Below are 18,623 nucleotides of genomic sequence, written 5' to 3'. Positions count from 1 at the left end.
AGAGCTACGTACTACTGCACTGCAGGGAGGCGCCGATCAACTGTGTAACTGTGTGTGAAACGCCAAAGCTAGGCAGCGGAGTTCCGCACGTACCCTCTCCTCCCCGGCCGGGATTCTGGCCGGCGGCCGACCAGCGTCCGCTGAAGAATCCGTCGCGTAGGAACCCGTCCACGGCAACTTCAATGCGCCCAACGGAAATACACGCGCGGAGTTTTCCAAGCTCCTCAACAGCCATGCATGCATGCATGCACCAACCTATTTTTTTTTTTAGCATCAGGACAGACACAAGCACTCATATACACGCGCATACACTCACCCATATGAACGCACACACGTATACCCTACTTCTATGAGCACCTCCGAGAGACTGAGCCGGCATATCATCTTGAGATTTATGAAGTCACCGCAGGCGCCTCGTCGTCGACGAGAACGTCTCCTCTCACTGAAAGCGCATCGCCGGAAATTCTGAAATAAATTCAGGAATAATGCGATCACCAAGATTTGAATTCTGATGGGTTGGGAATACCACTGTCCACCTAATCAACTCAACCACAGGTTGATTCGCTGCATGCACCAACCTATACCGAGTGATATTGGTGCGTACGCATGCACGTATTGACGTATACGTGCGTACGTACGTACCCCCTCGGTACTCACCTGAACTGAAGACGGGTCGCGGGTACCCCCTCGGTTAGTCGCGCGCAGGTCATCCGCGATCGGGCGAGGCCACTGACTAGCCGGTGAACCTCACTATTTCACATGTCTCCCGTTGGTTTCATCCGTGCGCGCGTGGGTGCTCACTTTTTCACTGTCTCTTGGGTGGACTGATTCGCGTAAGAAAATATGGATTCACGTGAAGGGGTGCACCGTTTTTTCTTCACGCGTACACCAGTGCTATACATTCATCATTCATGCATGCGTTCAGCGACCACCGCCAACCTACACTAGCTAATTAACAGTACTACTTACGAACATGAAAAGGATCCATAAAATTACGTGGTGGTCCAAATAAATTCACGCGTCCAACAACCATGGCAGCCTGGTGAAAAGATTTTTTACCATTAAAAAATAATTTGAAAATGTGTAAGATTTATTCAAAATTTGTTCAAACATGAATTTTAAAAATAGTGATCATTTATTTGGAATTTCTTCAACGTGTATCAAAAAATCTTACCCGTGCATATATATATAATGTACAACATGTATTCAAAAAAGTCAACATATATTTGAAAGAGTTGATTCCTTTTCTTACCCGCAAAATAAGCCGAAGTCGCAGAAATTACCTCTAAAACGAGAAACGGTCAACATTTTACCCCCAATTTAAAGATTCATTGGAAAAAAAATTAAGGAATATACCAATAAAAGAAGACAGAGAAACAAAGAAGAAGAAAATCGCACAAGGTTTAAAACCGGTACATAGAACCTTTCCAAAATCACTCCAGGGAGTTATAGTGTTGGGCCGTTAGTTGTCGACTCAGAGTCCTCCATATAATTATAGCGACTTGGTGCACTCTGCTAGTGGGACCTTCTGTGTCAAAATTGTTATATATTGACGATTATTAAGTTGGATTATTGGGTTTTTTTTGGGGGTGAGGTTGGATTATTGGGTTGATCGAACTGATATGGCGACTCTACTAGAGTTGCTTTAGGGCATTTCCAGCCGTGCCCCAGGAAGGCCTCCCCAGGCGTTTTATTTTTGCGCCGGCGCCGAAAAGTCGGCCCAGTCACGCCCCCAGGAGCCCGATTTTCGCCGGCTTGGGCCGAAAACAGCGCCGGCGGACCCAGGCCGAACCCGGCGCGCTGGGGGCGCCCCGGGGTGCCGGGGCGAACTGTTTTGGCACGAAACAGCCGCGGGCCCGCCGCATCAGCGACTCTACCCTCTTCTCGCCCCTTCGTCGTCCTCATCGCCTCGTTTCCCGCGGCGAATCAATGCCACCGCGCCGGTCAGCCTGCGCCATTGATGTCTCACGGGCGGCGCAGTGAAGGCCGGATGACGCGCGTCCCTCGCCCGCCACGCGTGCTCACGGCGGCTCGCGCACGGGGCGGCGCCTCGGCCTATATAAGACGCGCCCCAGCGCACTCAACGACTCGTACTCTCTCGCCGTTGTCGTTCCTCCCTCTCCTCTCTCGTCGTCGTCGTTCCTCCCTCTCCTCTCTCTCGCCGTCTCCAGCACCCATGGCCGAGCGCTTCCCAGGCGACGGCGCGGCGGCGAACGGCTTCGGCCGCCGCCATCTTCACGAGAGCGAGGCTCGCCTCCTTTTCGAGGCCGAGTACCCGGTCCAGCCGGACATGCGGGTACCCGAGGCGTGGAGGATCAGCGCCGGTGGCGTGCCGGTGCCCCCCGATACCCACCGGCGCGGCGCGGCGTGCGGAGATCGCACGCATCCGCCCGTCCTTGCCGCGTGCAACAAGGGAGGGGCAACGGTACGTCCCCGACAGCCCGCTATGGGAGCCCTCCTTCCGCCGCCGTCAAGCCGAGCAGCTCGAGGCCACCAACGGCGTCGAGCCCTCCGGCAGGCTCAACGCCGTCGGCCGACGTCGGTGGTGGGGCGTGCCCGGGCGCACGTTGGAGGCCGTCCTCGAGTACATCGAGGGCGGCAACACGCCGCGCCTCGAGTACCCCGCTCCCCCGTCCTTCACACGCCGCCGGGGAAGCTCCTGGACCCCGAGGCGCATGGAGACCGGAGGGTCCTCCTCCTCGTCCGGCGGCTCCCCCTGCCTCCACCTCCGCCCCGTCAAGCCGGAGCCCCAGGGCGCGCCTGTCAGCACGCGCACCCGCAGCTCCGGCGTCCGCGTCAGCGACAACGCCTCCCCCACCGGCCGCTTCGTCCTCGTCGAGCCTAAGCCGGAGGCCGGCCTCCCCGTGGAGACGAGGAGATAGCCCGGCGTGGCATCTCCGACGAGGACGCCCTGCGGTGGGCGCTGGACGACTACCTCCGCGACGAGATGGTCCGGCAGCGCCGGGCCCTGGAGGAGATCGCCGCCCGCAAGCGTGGGCGCGAGGACGAGCACGGCGTCGTGGTCCTCGACAGCGACGATGACGACGACGCCCCCGGACCGTCCAATCCGCCGCGCCAACTGGGGGAGGGATGCAGCAGGGACGGCGGAGGCGTCGGCAGGGGCGACGACGACGACTACGACGACGGCGGCGGCGGCGGTGACTACACGCGGTTCTACCGCCTCCTCGGCATGTAGAACCGCGTGGGCGGGCGGCGAGGCGGGCGGCGAGGGAGACGGCGGGGGTAGCCCGGGGTAGTTTTTTCCTTTTTTTGTAAAGTATGTTTAAATTTAAACGAACTCGCCGATGTTTGCGTTAAATTTGAATCGTGTTTGCGCCGTATTTGACTTTTTAAAAAAAAAACGTGGGTGCCGCAACTAGGAGGCATCACGCTCCCAGTGCGCGGTTTAGCGCCTGTGCGCTCCAGGGGGCGATTTTTTGTCCCTCCTGGAAGGCCAACGGCTGAAGATGCCCTTAGCCGTACGTGCGTGGAGCACCAGGCGAGGCTCTCGAGTTGATTTTCTTATTACTGTGCGTTGAACGAGCAGCGTTCACTGTACGGCACAGGCTGCCTACAGAGTGAGTTGGCATTCTTCATGGTCCAGCCGCGAACATGAGCTAGGCGGAGGCGAGATGATGATGGATGGATGGTGGGTGCAAAACCGGGCCGGCGCGCTCGCGCGGCGGCGTTGAACGACTACCCACAGACAAACAACGTCCCGGCCCACCGTCCTACGGAGCGAGCTCGTGCGTGTCCCCCCAGGCCTGGGCTCAAAATCAAGAGGACCCAGCAGACAGACAGGCGCGGCGTAGTGGGTCCACCCCTCCGCCGGGATTGGGTATATAGACCGGCGGCGCCTGGGCGCACATCACATGGGCGGCGATGCAAGAGAGCAGCCACTCCATGATTTGACTGTCAAAATTTCCTTGGCGGCAATTTTCATCGACGGGCGGCAACCACGACGGTATCGGGTACAGGCATTACTACTGCTCGACCCCCTACATGCGAGCCACTGTTCCCTCGTGTGGCAAGAGAATCCGTCGTGCTCCCCGGAGATCGCCGGACGATCATAATTTATAGCGGATCGGCGGTAAGGACGGGTAGGTGCAGGCATTACTACTGCCCGATCCCCTGCATACCGACTGATCATGCATGGCGCGCCGGAAGTTTCTTGCCACTTTGAGTGAACTTCAATTCCTTTTCCTGGACATCGCCGCCGGCATGGGCTGGTATCTATGTATGTCTTGCACTTGGCTCTGTAACGACAAATTCGTTTAACACTGTCGCATCTCAACAATAGTTTGGCTGAACCGCCATGTGCTTTGAATCCCTGTTCCTCCTCCAGATTATTTCATAGAACAAATTTTGTTTTTCTAGACAGGAATCACACAAGTTGACGACCCACACTTCCCTTCCCAGCACACCCATGGCTCACGGTCGTTTATTATTGGGTACCAACACAAATATCTCGCCACCTTAGCTACAGCCGTCACTGATACGACCGACGGCTACGTGCATTGGAGGCTAGAGTCAAGCAACAAGCGCGAAACGGAATCTGTCTCAAAAGGAAATGTAAACGGTGCAACATCTCTCGCTGCATCGGAGTATCTACTAGTTGACCCAGATCAGGTAAGAAGTAACGGTCGTCCTAGCCATGCAGTGACCAACAACACAGAGGATCTACGGCCCTGTTTGGATCATGGGGTTAGAGTTAGTTTGGGTTAGTTGAAGGCTCAAATAACTCAAAAGTATTCAAACATGGAGGGTTAGAGTGGGTTAGTTCCATCTAACCCAACTATCCCGATGAAGAGGTGCTTATTTGGGTTAGAGTGGATTAGAAAATAACTCTAACTCTAACACAGTTAAAGTATCCAAACAGGATCTACGGCATGCATGGGCGCCGAGACTCAACTGTGAAACGCCAGGCTACCTAGCTACTCTCCTCGCCGGGATTCCGGCCGGCCAGCGTCGACTGGCCGGTAGTACTATTATTTGATCCGTCGTCCACAGTAACTTCAATGCGCCCAACCACCGTGCACCAACCTATACTGCTCGATATGAGTGCGCGTGCTGCGTGCACGTATCCGTATGCGTACTCACCTGAAGACGGGTCACGGTTAATCGGAGTGTACAGAAAGGTGGCGGGTGATCCGCGCGAGCTACACCGCGGCTGGCCGGTAAAGCGCACTTTTGACTCGCATAAGAAGAATATGGATTCACATTCACGTGAAGGGGTGCATCGTTTTACTTTCGCGCGTAAACCATTGCTGGCATACATTCATGCGTCCAACGGCCATCGACGACCAACGGTAGCTAGTAGCTGCACGTACGAATTGACATGTAAAGGGTACTGCATACAGCATACTATTACAGCCAAATGTGTGTAGGAGTACGTGGTGGTCCTATAAATTTAAATTCACGTGTCCCCAACCACCATCTCCCCGCACAAGCAATCAAGCATAAGCATGAGATACCACGACTTACGGTTGGTTAATCATGCAAAAGAAAAGTACTTTTGTGTACTTACATGCATGCATGCATTGACACCTTGGTCCATTTTCTCCAAGGGAAATACGTGCATGCATGCATGGCCCATGAATACGTGCCACGACTTTTGCGACCGATCTGTTTTAAGGGGAAGCAACAACATGCAATTAGCTAGCCGTGCATGCATGTGACCCGTGATTATAGCTAGACCCACTGGCCGCAAAATTGACCAAGTGAGATGTTCAGATTGTAAAATGACTAGACACTAGACGCGTGCTACGCTCTCCGGCCCCGATGCACGGCTAGTTAGGGCAATGGTCCGTAGCGCGGCGGTGCTCGATGATATCTATGCGCAGATAATAGCCATTGCTCACGCACGCGAGGTACAGTACCGCGTACTACATAACACACGTCGACAAGCTAGAAGAGCACGTGTTGATGTTGGCCTCTGGGAGTAAAAACTCACGCTCGTTCCTTTCCTGTGCACGAGTAAGTGGACCAGACCTCACTGAATAAACGAGTAGATGTATACGGCACCACTATCTTTCGTCGACACGTACACGATCTTCTCCTTTAGGCAAACTAGCCGTGTGTGCATGCATGCGACCAGTGACCATATAATTCCACTCGTCAAATTGCATTGATCAAGTAGTCGTATATGTTCACATTCTAAAATGAGTAGGCAGTGGACACGTATGTACTCTCCCCGGACTAATCGAGCAATGCAATGGCCATACACGTAAAGGGCCAGCTGATCGGCCGGTGTGCAGTGCATGCATGTCATGTCATGTGTGTGAGCTGGGCTGGGTAATATGGTGATAGTACATGTCATTGTCCTGCATGTATGATCGTCGATGTCCATCTGCTGCTGACTATCATCTTTCCTACCCCGCAAAAAGAAAAAAGAAAAGACCATCATCTTTCCTCTGAGAAAGAGAGATCGCGCGAAGGGTGCACATAACTCTTGTCGGTGTCTCACCCTTCTTCCTTTCACAAGTAAAATCATCCATACCGTATCTCAGTATTCCGAAGAAAAAAAAGGGGTTGTTTTCCATTCCAAAAGCGACTGAACTTTCTAGAGCAGCTGGCAATCCATGACGGGATCCAGTTCCTATTACTCCAAACTCTTGGTACACAGATGTGACGGCACGGTACTTACGCCACATGGGGAGGCGTGGGCGATGCAGGACAGAGTGAATAGTCTGTACCGTGTCACGACGATTGATCGGCGTAGGGGACCGGGCGCGCGCGGGTAAAACCAAAGGCCTCCCCGTCGGCAAGCTTTCACGGCCGGCCTTGCAGTATAGTTCTATGGCCTCCTTCACTCCTCTCTAAGGCATATATAGTACTGTACGCTACGAAACGAAATACAAGCAGCAACTTTGCAACGTGCCTCACACGGCCCATCGATCAGCTCGACGTGTCTCTGTTCCCGCTTGGCTCCGGCCGGTGCTAGACACAGCCGTGTGTCTGAGGGCATGCACGGCTGCACGCATCCATCTTGTTCAGTGCACCGCTTGACATGCGCCGGACACATGCATGCATGGAAGGACAGGGGCTCGATGCCGTTGGCCTTGTGCTCTCATCTTAGAGCATTTACATCCGGACTTCCTAAATCCGGTCTCTCAAACGCAAACGGACGCATCTAGGTGTGTCAGCGTGAACTGACCGGACACTCCTCAAAAAAATGCAATCCATATCCAGACCTCAATTATCATATCTTAAATCCATATAAACTCATGCAACTACATCGAGGCACACGTATCGTCTGGCGACTCCATCACAATACACTAAACATGCGATCGGACTACCAAAATTTAGCATGTTTGGCTATGATGGAGTTCATCCACGGCTGCTCTTGCCCTTCCCGACGCCCATGTCGTCCTTCTCATGGAAGTACCGGTCGAAGACGCAGTACGGATCGAGCCGGATCTGCTTGTCGCCGGAGCTGTCCTCGCCATCGCTGTCCTCCTTCGGTGGCAGTCCGGCCATGGTATGGACCGCCTGATTCTGCTCATAGGCGAGGGCGTGTGTGTTCCTCCGCTGTCGTTTCTTCATAATGCTGGCGCGGATGACTTTCTCCTTTGCAGCCGCCCGCGCCGCCGCATCAGCCGTCTGCCCGCCGCCACCGCCGCCATTTTCACCTCAATACGGGCCTCGGCGGCCCTTATCCTCTCCTTCCCACGGCGGGCCGCCCGTTCTCGGTGGGACTCATACTATGGTCGACCGGTGATGGGGAAGGAAAGGTGTTCCGGCCGGGACCACGAGGATCCATCACCAGAGGACCCGAGTGCCCGGTGAGCCCACGCTATGGCATCGCGGCGGACGGATTCGTCCGTCGACCGGGCACTGTCTTCCCGGAAGCGGTGGAGTGCAATGCGGACTGTCATTGCCTCCTCCAACCCACACGGGACGACACCCCAATCGACGGACCCGGATTGGTTGGAGACTGATCCGCTGCCTACCATGGCAGAGAAGGCCGCAAACCGCCGGAGGTGAGCTTGGATGGCAGAGGTGGGTGGAGTGAACTGGTTAGAGTTTGCTCCGCCAAGAGGATGAGAACGAATATAAGTGAGGTCGGATAGGTTAGCATGGGCCGGGTCCGATGTGGCGGGCATGCCCAGGCGCCCCATATCAAATCTATATTTTGGCTGGATATGAAGGGTGCCAATCAGTCCGGGCGTTTAAGGGCCGTTTGAGGGACCCGTCTAGGTCTAAATTTCGTAACCAATCAATGACCGAGCAGCATATCCAGACATTTGAAACGGGTTTGAGGGACCCGGTTGTAGATGCTCTTAACGCGTGGCTTGCACAAGTGATCAGTACCAAAAGAAAGCTAAGACATCATAATGTGTTTTGTCCTTGACAGTAAAGTGAATTTCACCTTACTTTTACGGCATATGCGGTTTACCTGATTAGGCATACGAGTTGGCTGTGTCCACATCAGTGATCCATAATTGGGTGTGACGGATTTTCCGACCGATCATCTTAAAGGATAGCAACAAGATCGTAATCATGATGGAATTAGGCGAGTGGGACGTACAACGGAGACACGTATTGTACTCCACCGTGGCTAATCAGGCAGTAGGCCGTATTACATCTCGACGGTGCTTAGGCCAGCCGGGCATTCTCGATGATATCTTTTCTTTTTCTTTTTTTTGCAACGGCATTCTCGATGATATCGATTGTCTTTTACTCCCACTGTAAAGAAATCAAGATTGCAAAATCTCAGTCAACTGGGACTTAATGTAGTCTCAGTCGATGCTTTATTCATGAGATTTTAGATAAGGTTTGTGCAAAAAAAAATTATATATCTAGTCACTTGACTGAGACTGAGATATAAGAGTGTAATGCTTTTATATTTCTTTACCGAGGGAGTATATAACACTTGGCTCCATATTAAATTCGCCTTTTTTCTCTTATGGAATCAAACCACGCGCACAGACACACAATTTTTCTTTGCACACGTAAGTGAATCCCGGTAGAATACATGTGTGCTTCCGGGCCTGATCACGTTTAATAATTAGAAGAAGAAAAAAAGGGAATGGTACAAATTACAGTCATGCGTGTGCAACTGCCTGGCTTGCCTGCGTACGTACTCGGCGAGGTCACGCAATCTAGCTTGCTGGGCCGTAAGGCATGGTGATGCAACTTCCTCATCCTCATGCGCGTCGTGCATGCAGACGGCATTTTTGTCGTGACTTCTCCCTCGTGGTTTGTTTTCTAGTCTTTTTCAAATTATTATTTTACCTTGTTTTCTATTGGTAAACTGCCTGAATTAATATGCAACTCGTGTCAGTCGATTTTCAGAGAGCGCAATCCGAAGAGGGGGGCGGGCGTGATGCGGCTGACCGCAGTGTCACGACGACGCTGAGCCAGGAGCGACCTGAAACGTGCACGACACGGTTGCGGTGTCGCTGATGGAGCAGAAGATGAGGTTGGCCTGTATTGGTGCAACTGCGGTGCGGTCGGGAGGGAGGGGGCGGTCAATGGAGCCAGAGAAGACGATGGGTTTAGAGGGATGACCGGCGGCGATGGCGGCAGACGATGGAGGTGGCAGCTTGGGAAGAGGGGGGCGAAAACGCACACATGGTACGGTAGCCTCGTCGCTGAACAGCGTTGGCGAGCGGCAGAAGGAAGAAGGCGAGCTAAGGAGAAAGTCGAACGCTCGCCGTTGGTTGGGAAGTTGTAATTGTAAGGCCTCTCACAAATAGTTTGTCCCCCTTTTTTTCTAGCGTTTTCAGCCTGTTCCTATCTTATTTTTGCATTTTGAATCGTGTCGTTGCACCTTTTGCGTCCAACGCAGTTCAGTAGACACAAAACTTGACTCCGTGTACCACACTCTACGGAGGTCGGCAGCGCGATGGACGGGCTAGGGCAGGGACCGAGATCACATCACGTACAAGGGACCAGAAATGCTAAACCTACGTATAACGAACCTACGGATGGAAATTTAAATTTATGGGGTCGATTTCCACTAACCTCCCACTAATGCCCCGAGTTTCCCTCATAGGGAACCGATAAGCCTTTCCGTTGGCGATCAAGATCGGCCCCGACCTGCACTTGACCCCACTCCCCCACTGCTCCGCTCCGCTCCTTGGTTGTTTGAGCAGTATAAATGCAAGCCGGTGCCCCTCCGCCATTGCCATCCTCCACCCCCATCGGGACGAGCATCTCACTCCCAAGCCGCGCAACAGAAAGCCGAGCTCCGGCAAGGGTCTCCGAGGAGCGAACCATGGCGTCCAAGCCCGGCCCTCTCACCCGGTGGCCATGGCACGACATGGGAAACTACAAGGTATGTCCAAATGCCCACTCTTGCATGCGTATGCATGTGCGTCAGTGTGTGCATACATCTCGTGGTGACCACGAGCTCTGCTTTTTTGGTGCGTGTAGTACGCGCTGGTGGCGCCGTGGGCGGCGTACAGCACCTACCGGTTCGCGGCTGCGAAGGCGAGGGGCGAGGAGGGGGACCTGCTCAGCTTCTTCGTGCTGCCCACGCTGCTCTTCCGCCTGCTCTACACCCAGCTGTGGATCTCCGTGTCCCGCCACCAGACCGCCCGCTCCAAGCACCGCATCGTCAGCAAGAGCCTCGACTTCGAGCAGGTCGACCGCGAGCGCAACTGGTCCGTAACTAATCTTTTCTTCACGCATGCATCCCCACGGCAATGGCGGCATGGCCGGAGGCGCTGACGAAGCAGAGGATGCATTCCTTTGGTAAACTGCAGGGACGACCAGATCATCCTGACGGCGCTGCTCTTCTACGTGGTGAACTCGGTGGCGCCGATGACGCAGGGCCTGCCGTGGTGGAACCCCAAGGGGATGGTGCTCACCGTGCTCCTCCACCTCGGCCCCGTGGAGTTCCTCTATTACTGGTTCCACCGGGCGCTGCACCACCACTACCTCTACTCCCGGTACCACTCGCACCACCACGCGTCCATCGTGACCGAGCCCGTCACCTCCGTCATCCACCCGTTCGCGGAGGAGGCCGTCTACTTCGGCCTCTTCGCCATCCCGCTCCTCTCCACGATGGCCACCGGCATGGCCTCCGTCGCCGTGGCCAACGGCTACCTCGTCTACATCGACTTCATGAACTACCTCGGCCACTGCAACTTCGAGCTCGTCCCCAAGCTCCTCTTCGACCTCTTCCCGCCGCTCAAATACCTCATGTACACGCCATCGTAAGTCACCCTCCAATCCTCCATGACCATGCATGCACGAGCTTGTTTCCATTGAGTTTTGGCCGATTTTCATGGCGGATTTGGGTCGAGCAGGTTCCACTCGCTGCACCACACGCAGTTCAGGACCAACTACTCGCTGTTCGTGCCCTTCTACGACTACGTGTACGGCACCATGGACAAGTCGAGCGACGACCTGTACGAGCGCACGCTGCACGGCCGGGAGGAGGCCCCCGACGTCGTCCACCTCACCCACCTCACCGCGCCGGGCTCCCTCCTCCACCTCCGCCTCGGCTTCGCCTCCCTCGCCTCCGCGCCGCTCGACTCGCGCCCCCCGTTGGCGCTGGCGTGGGCACTGGCGATGGTGGAGCGGCCGCTCGCCGCGCTGGCTTCGCTGCTGGGCCGGACGGCGTTCCGGTGCGAGGCCAACAGGATGGGCAAGCTCAGCACCGAGACATGGGTCGTCCCCAGATACACCTCCGAGGTACAGGCAACAACAACAACAAACATCCACCATGACCGCCATTCATTCCTTAATTTTTCCGATTCATCATATGTTTTGACGGGTCAGGAAGAATTCAAGGTTGTTTCTTGGGACGGATGTGTGAATTCGAATTTAATTTATTTGTGCAGTACACGTCGAAGAAGGATGGGCACGCGGTGAGCCGGGTGGTGGAGCGGGCGGTGGCGGACGCGGAGGCAAGCGGCGCCGCGGTGCTCACGCTGGGGCTGCTGAATCAGGCAAGCTACCGTCCAAGCGCATGAACCCCCCCCCCCCCCCCCCCCCCCCTTCAATGCGCGCTGCAACCGCATTCATTTCGTTGGCGCCATTGATGAATTTATTTACTTATTACAAGTAGCACTGCGCTATAGATTCAATGCGGGATGCAGACAGTAGGTGCGAGGCGCAGCAGCGCCATGAATACATGCACGCAGTACTTTCAGATCTTCATCACGCACATAGGAGTACTCGTACTACTACTCTCTGAAAAGAAACATTGGCGCTCCAGTATGAATGAGATTGTCGGTTTTCAGGCCATGGTGGCACTAATTGACCGAGTAAGGTGCTGACATGGATGGGCTTTGTTGTTTGATGCGTGCAGGGCTACGAGCTGAACCGGAACGGGGAGCTGTACGTGATCAGGAAGCCTGGCCTGAAGACCAAGATCGTCGACGGGACGAGCCTCGCCGTCGCCGCCGTGCTCCACATGGTGCCTCGCGGCGCCAGGGACGTGCTCCTCCTGGGGAAGGAGTGCAAGGTGGTGTCCGTGCTGGCCCAGGCCCTCTGCGAACGCGACATTCAGGTACACTGCAAACACTGTTGCTCTCCGTCAGAAGAAGAGAAGTGCAAACTGACAGCAATAATCTGGATCCGTTCAATGTTGCATTTGGATGATTGATTGATTGATTGGTTCATGATCGTGTCGAACAGATTCGGGTGGTGGACGCGGATCTGCACGAGGCGCTGGGGCAGCAGATCAGCCCGGAGCTCCGGGGCCGCCTGGCCCTGTCATGCAGCTACAGCAGCAAGGTACACGAACTGCAGATCTTGCGACTGCAGTAAAATTACTGCTGTTTTTGGACGTGGACTCCGCGACTCAGACGTGAAACGGGTTGCAGGTGTGGCTGGTTGGCGACGGGCTGACGGCGCGGGAGCAGGAGAAGGCGACGCCGGGCACCCACTTCGTGCCCTACTCCCAGTTCCCGGTCACCGCCGGCGGCGACGCCCGCGCCGACTGCGTGTACCACAGCACCCCCGCGCTCGTGGCGCCGGAGTCGTACGAGAACCTCCACGCCTGCGAGGTAACAACCATAGATCCAGCATTTGTGTCCGTGGCTCCATGCCACTGTGTGTGCACTGTGCACGCACCGTGCTGATGTCGCGTGGCTGTTCTTGTTCGTGTGCGCAGAACTGGCTGCCGAGGCGGGTGATGAGCGCGTGGCGCGCGGCGGGGATCGTGCACGCGCTGGAGAGGTGGCCCGGGCACGAGTGCGGCGACGCGGTCACCGGCGTCGACAAGGCGTGGCGCGCCGCCCTGGCGCACGGCTTCCGCCCCTACGACGCCGCCGCCGTCCGCCACGCGGCGAACGGAGCAGCCAAACCCGGCCAAGCGCGCGCTGATGCCAACTGAACCGACCGATCGCCGCCGCTCTGGAACCAGATGTAGTACCACTATCGTGTCTCGACGATGCTTTGCTACCAGTAGTAATCTTCTCGCAAAATAATCCTCTCGCGTTTATGTCTGTCATCATCAGTAGCTTCAACTGATGAACACGGTTATGAATGAGATCAGGCTATCTGTTCGACAGCGAAGCGCAGAAGGGAGAATAGCGAAGTGCTCAGATGGATCGGCTCGCTTAGTACAGTCTCTCTGTGACGATGCTTTAATAAACTCTCAGTGCTATCATGTGCCAGCCACTCAACCTGACGAGTTTCAGCCGATGAACGCGGTCATCAAATCTTTTATGCCGATGAACGTCAGCTTTATTAGGAGCATACGAAAACTTGATGAGAAAAACACCCACACCGGCTTGCCTAGGACAGTCTCTCAGTGACGATGATGCTTTGATAAACTCTCGGTACTACCACGTGTCAGCCACTCAGCCTGACGAGGTTCAGCCGATGAACGTTGTCATCAAATCTTTTCTGTCGGTAACTTCAGTTTTATTAGGAGCGTACGAAAACTTGATGAGAAAAACACGCACACTAGCTTGCCTTCAAGTGATGAACACTGTCATCAGATGATGAACACTATCATCAGTTCTTTTTTCTGCCGGTGAATGTCGGCTTTATTAATAAGAGCGTAAAAACTTGAAGAGAAAAACACAAAACGTGGCCTCCACATTGACTGAAGTTTTTTCTCATCCAGTGGACTCAGACATTCGAAAATGCAAAAGGGAAACGCGCCAGGTAGTGGACTCAGACATTCGAAAATGCAAAAGGGAAACGCGCCAGGTAGGGGTCGAACCTACGGCCTTCCGCTTAGGAAACGGACGCTCTATCCACTGAGCTACAGGCGCTTGCCTGACGAATGGGTAACCATTCCTTTACATGACGTTCAAACACCGATCCCCTTCCTCAATGGAAACGAAGCAGGGTTCATACAGTTCTACAGTACTGAGGGAAAGGACCGACGTGTCGACTTCGCAAAATCTTACACACCCACAACAGACGAGACGCAGAAAGGGATGACAAAACTGTTCGAGCTCACTACTCCGTGTCTTCGTCAGCTTTGTACAGGGAGCTCATCACATCGCTCCAGCTTTGGGAGAGACCCGTGGTGAACGCGGACGCGTCCGAGTGAACAAAATAAGCTACTAGTATGTACAGCAATCTTCAACCAATGAGAACACGGTTCATTTGTAATCCACTTCTACTACCTGGAGTACTTTCACACGTTATCGGCATTTTGACTTCAACAAAACTATAAAAGAAAAAGTATATGTTATTCATCTATTTTTTTCGAAACCAAGGCAAAATATTTGCCTCATATATTAATTAAACAGAGAGGAGAGTTTGTTACAACAGTCACTCTTACATGGCATGAAAGATTACTCACACACAATAATAGACCCTAGTTTCTTTGCTCCGACGGTGACCCAAAGATTTGCCTCGTTAGTGATCGTAGTGAGCAAGACAGGCGGTGGTGCGCTCTTATGCCGGAAGACCCGAGCATTTTTTTTCGTTCCATATGGTCCATGACACGAGCATGGTCAGCAAGGCCATCGCTTTTCTGTTGGGGACTCCTGCGCCGGTTCGATTTGTCCACCAATTCTTGACGGAACCATCCAGATGCCACAAGGAGGTGTCCAACTGTTCTAGATGAAATTTGTCAGTGACCATCTTCCAAAGCCGTATGGAATAGCGGCACTTGAAGAAGAGATGTGGCCCACTCTCTTGCTCCCTTTTGTAAAGAGGGCAAAGACCACAATTTGGCCATCCCCGCTTGGCAAGCTTGTCGGCTGTCCAGAGTCTATCTTGGATAGCCAACCAAGCAAAGAACTTTGCCTTTGGTAGGGATATAATACTATTTTTGCACCCACAAAAGGAAACATAATAATCAGATATAAGCACTACAACTAAACATGGAATTGGCTGCTAGTTGTGGATCACATAGTTGAATTTGACAGATTCGAAAAAAAACATAGTTGAATTTGAATAAATTAAACTTCACTTCTAATAGATGGTGACGTGCAACTCAATGAAATGGGGCAATACATATTTACTACCTGTTCTGAAACTCTCCAACTCTCGGTTTCACAAACTCCAAACTCGAAATCCTGCTAAACGCATTAGCTCCTCGAAGTTGTATTCTCGGAGCTGTCTCGGGCCGTGGTGCAATTTGGAGAAGCTAGGAAAACTGAGCTCAGTGAAAACAAGAATATGGAGTTCCACCTATTTACAACTAATATGTCACTGCCTAAGAAAACGTTTCGGCTGAGCTCCTCCATGTACAGAAACAAATCACTCGACCGAATCATTCACACTCTCCACTCTCCTTCGTTCGCTGAGTTGGGCTGCCTCCAGCTAGCCCAAAGGGGCGCCTAACAGGCCTGTTGCCTCGCAGGGCTGCAACATTGAGAGAAGCTCCAGATGGAGCCGAACATTTCTAAGATAGCTACATGGAGTTAGAAGCGAGGAGGAGAAGCTGGATATGTGAAGTTTAGCGCTAGAGGGGATCCGTACACGCCCTTAGTGCCCAACTGCTGTGAAACATCAGTTTTCCCTTCACCCTCCGTAATACTCACATCTAATTCCTCCCCATCTACAAACTTGCTTGATAACACGTAGGATCAGGTCCCGAGAAAGTAACTTCCAATTAGAGAACCAGACAGAGAAATGGCCAGCACCTTACACTCAGCTTATCCCTCCTCGTCGTCCACGTGGTCCAGGACTACGGTGGTGGTGGTGCTGCTACTGCTACAGTGGCGGCTGCTTGGCGTCCTCATCGCTGACTTCGATGGGCTCGCCCTCCTCCCCATCTTTGTCACCTAACAGGTCACCGCGAATGTCACGATTGGGCCATCTCCCAGTCCGGACGGAGAGACTTGGGCGCCGACGGGATGGCATTGGGAGAGAGAAGAGTATATCAATATTGGAATAGCAGAGGGGATCAAGAGTACTTGGGGTGGTGTCTCACATGAGCTAAGTATTCTCTTGCAAGGTTTTCGAGTGGCAGACGACAACCCTCCACCTGTTGCAGGTCTCTGCCGCGGGGGAAGTCCCATGCCGGTCGCGGCTCCTACGGTGGTCATCGACGGCCGGCCCATGCTTCTCCCCCATCGTCGTCACTTGTGCAAGAAGCAAGTGGAATGAGGCATTGAAGGGGGAGAATCATGGGGATTGGAAGAGATCAGGGGAGAGATGCAAAGGAGAAGGCATTGTGCTACTGCATTGTCACCTAGCTGTTGTTAACGAGAAGGATATGGGAGATGAGGATGGATTTTTCAGGAAGGAGAAAGCTGTTAAGGATGCCTCGCGAAGCGAAGTCGCAAGCGACCGATATAAGCGGTGAGTGGTGGGACCCATACCGAGATATTTCTGGTCTAAACCGATGTACCACAGCTGCGACTCAATCCCACATAATATTTCCAAATATAGGTAGTAAAAAACAAAACAATGGTGGAAACTCAAAACTAACGCACTTTAATATAGGTATGTATGACAACACGTTATTGTTTTTTCTATATGACAACATTGGCTTTGCCCAATTTATATGACAACACTTCATTAACTTTGCTATATGACAACACTTTATTAACAAGCATTTTGTTTGATCTTAATGGCTTGTTGATGAAAGATTATGGCCTTGACCATTCTCCATTTGTAAGAAACTATATAATAGCCTCTTGATATGTTCTTGTAAAGTTTGGGGGTTGTGAATCAAATAGAAAACCCCAGAACTGTTTCAAACATGCAACAGATACTATAACCACAAAATATACACAAAGTACTACTTTGTGTGGTACAAATGTCATAAACTTTCTCAAGCAGAAGAACCCAAATTCTCAAACCGTGCATCCAAGGGTTCTCACTGGCAAACGACTACATTGGTGCAATAAATGGGACTCAAAATAGGAATTCTATTCAAAGACAATCAAGTCAGGTGCATAGGAAGAACAAGCTTCGTCACTCATAAGGTGATGGCAATATGTGACTTTCATATGCATATTAAATATGCCTCACTTGGACAACGTGGTTCTATGCATGACACAAGTGCGCTATTTGATGCAATGCATTGGACAAGGCCACCCCCCCCATCATCCAAAAGGTGAACATTTTTTGGTTATAACTCATGTCATACATGCAACAACCTAGATGATTGTCCCTTTTGTTGTTTTGGACAAGTACTAAATTATAGATGTTGGATATCCTAATAGAAAGGGGATAAGTTCTACATTGTAGATGCTAGCTATCCTAATAGGAAGGGGTATCTGATGGAAATATGCCCTAAAGGCAATAATAAATTGATTGTTATTATATTTCCTTGTTCATGATAATCGTTTATTATCCATGCTATAATTGAATTGATAGGAAACTCAGATACATGTGTGGATACATAGACAACACCATGTCCCTAGTGAGCCTCTAGTTGACTAGCTCGTTGATCAATAGATGGTTATGGTTTCCTAACCATGGACATTGGATGTCGTTGATAACGGGATCACATCATTAGGAGAATGATGTGATGGACAAGACCCAATCCTAAGCATAGCACTAGATCGTGTAGTTCGTATGCTAAAGCTTTTCTAATGTCAAGTATCATTTCCTTAGACCATGAGATTGTGCAACTCCCGGATACCGTAGGAGTGCTTTGGGTGTGCCAAACGTCACAACGTAACTGGGTGGCTATAAAGGTACACTACAGGTATCTCCGAAAGTGTCTGTTGGGTTGGCACGAATCAAGACTGGGATTTGTCACTCCGTGTGACGGAGAGGTATCTCTGGGCCCACTCGGTAGGACATCATCATAATGTGCACAATGTGATCAAGGAGTTGATCACGGGATGATGTGTTACGGAACGAGTAAAGAGACTTGCCGGTAACGAGATTGAACAAGGTATTGGGATACCGACGATCGAATCTCGGGCAAGTATCGTACCGATAGACAAAGGGAATTGTATACGGGATTGATTAAGTCCTTGACATCGTGGTTCATCCGATGAGATCATCGTGGAACATGTGGGAGCCAACATGGGTATCCAGATCCCGCTGTTGGTTATTGACCGGAGAACGTCTCGGTCATGTCTGCATGTCTCCCGAACCCGTAGGGTCTACACACTTAAGGTTCGATGACACTAGGGTTGTAAAGGAAGTTTGTATGTGGTTACCGAATGTTGTTCGGAGTCCCGGATGAGATCTCGGACGTCACGAGGAGTTTCGGAATGGTCCGGAGGTAAAGATTTAAATATGGGAAGTCCTGTTTTGGTCACCGGAAGAGTTTCGGGGTTTATCGGTAA

At 52.5% G+C, this 18,623-nt stretch overlaps 1 protein-coding gene and 1 non-coding gene across 2 annotated transcripts; one reads left to right on the top strand and one right to left on the bottom strand.

Moving 5' to 3' along the window:
* Window positions 1-10,119: 10,119 nt before the first annotated feature.
* LOC125515358 (very-long-chain aldehyde decarbonylase GL1-6) lies at window positions 10,120-13,586 on the top strand. The gene is made up of 9 exons (XM_048680819.2): window positions 10,120-10,282; window positions 10,381-10,610; window positions 10,713-11,165; window positions 11,259-11,646; window positions 11,796-11,903; window positions 12,266-12,466; window positions 12,595-12,693; window positions 12,783-12,965; window positions 13,073-13,586. Exons 1-9 carry the CDS (start codon window positions 10,223-10,225, stop codon window positions 13,292-13,294), a joined length of 1,944 nt encoding a protein of 647 aa, XP_048536776.1. The 5' UTR covers window positions 10,120-10,222; the 3' UTR covers window positions 13,295-13,586.
* A 524-nt stretch (window positions 13,587-14,110) lies between these two features.
* On the bottom strand, window positions 14,111-14,183 carry TRNAR-CCU (transfer RNA arginine (anticodon CCU)). Its single transcript has one exon. It is a non-coding gene; the product is annotated as a tRNA-Arg (tRNA).
* Between the last annotated feature and the right edge of the window lie 4,440 nt (window positions 14,184-18,623).

The sequence above is a fragment of the Triticum urartu genome, chromosome 6A (assembly GCF_056163025.1).
Source record: "Triticum urartu cultivar PI428250 chromosome 6A, HENAU_Tu73, whole genome shotgun sequence".
Taxonomy (NCBI): Eukaryota; Viridiplantae; Streptophyta; class Magnoliopsida; order Poales; family Poaceae; genus Triticum; species Triticum urartu.
Note: the sequence above shows the minus strand (reverse complement) of the source record. Positions and strands in the feature narration are given on the sequence as shown.

Excerpts from the sequence above, each read along its gene's own strand:
- LOC125515358 (XM_048680819.2), top strand. The coding sequence starts at position 10,223 with ATGGCGTCCAAGCCCGGCCCTCTCACCCGGTGGCCATGGCACGACATG. Across the intron at positions 11,647-11,795 it reads TCCCCAGATACACCTCCGAG|TACACGTCGAAGAAGGATGG; the intron begins GTACAGGCAACA and ends TTATTTGTGCAG. Across the intron at positions 12,694-12,782 it reads CATGCAGCTACAGCAGCAAG|GTGTGGCTGGTTGGCGACGG; the intron begins GTACACGAACTG and ends AACGGGTTGCAG.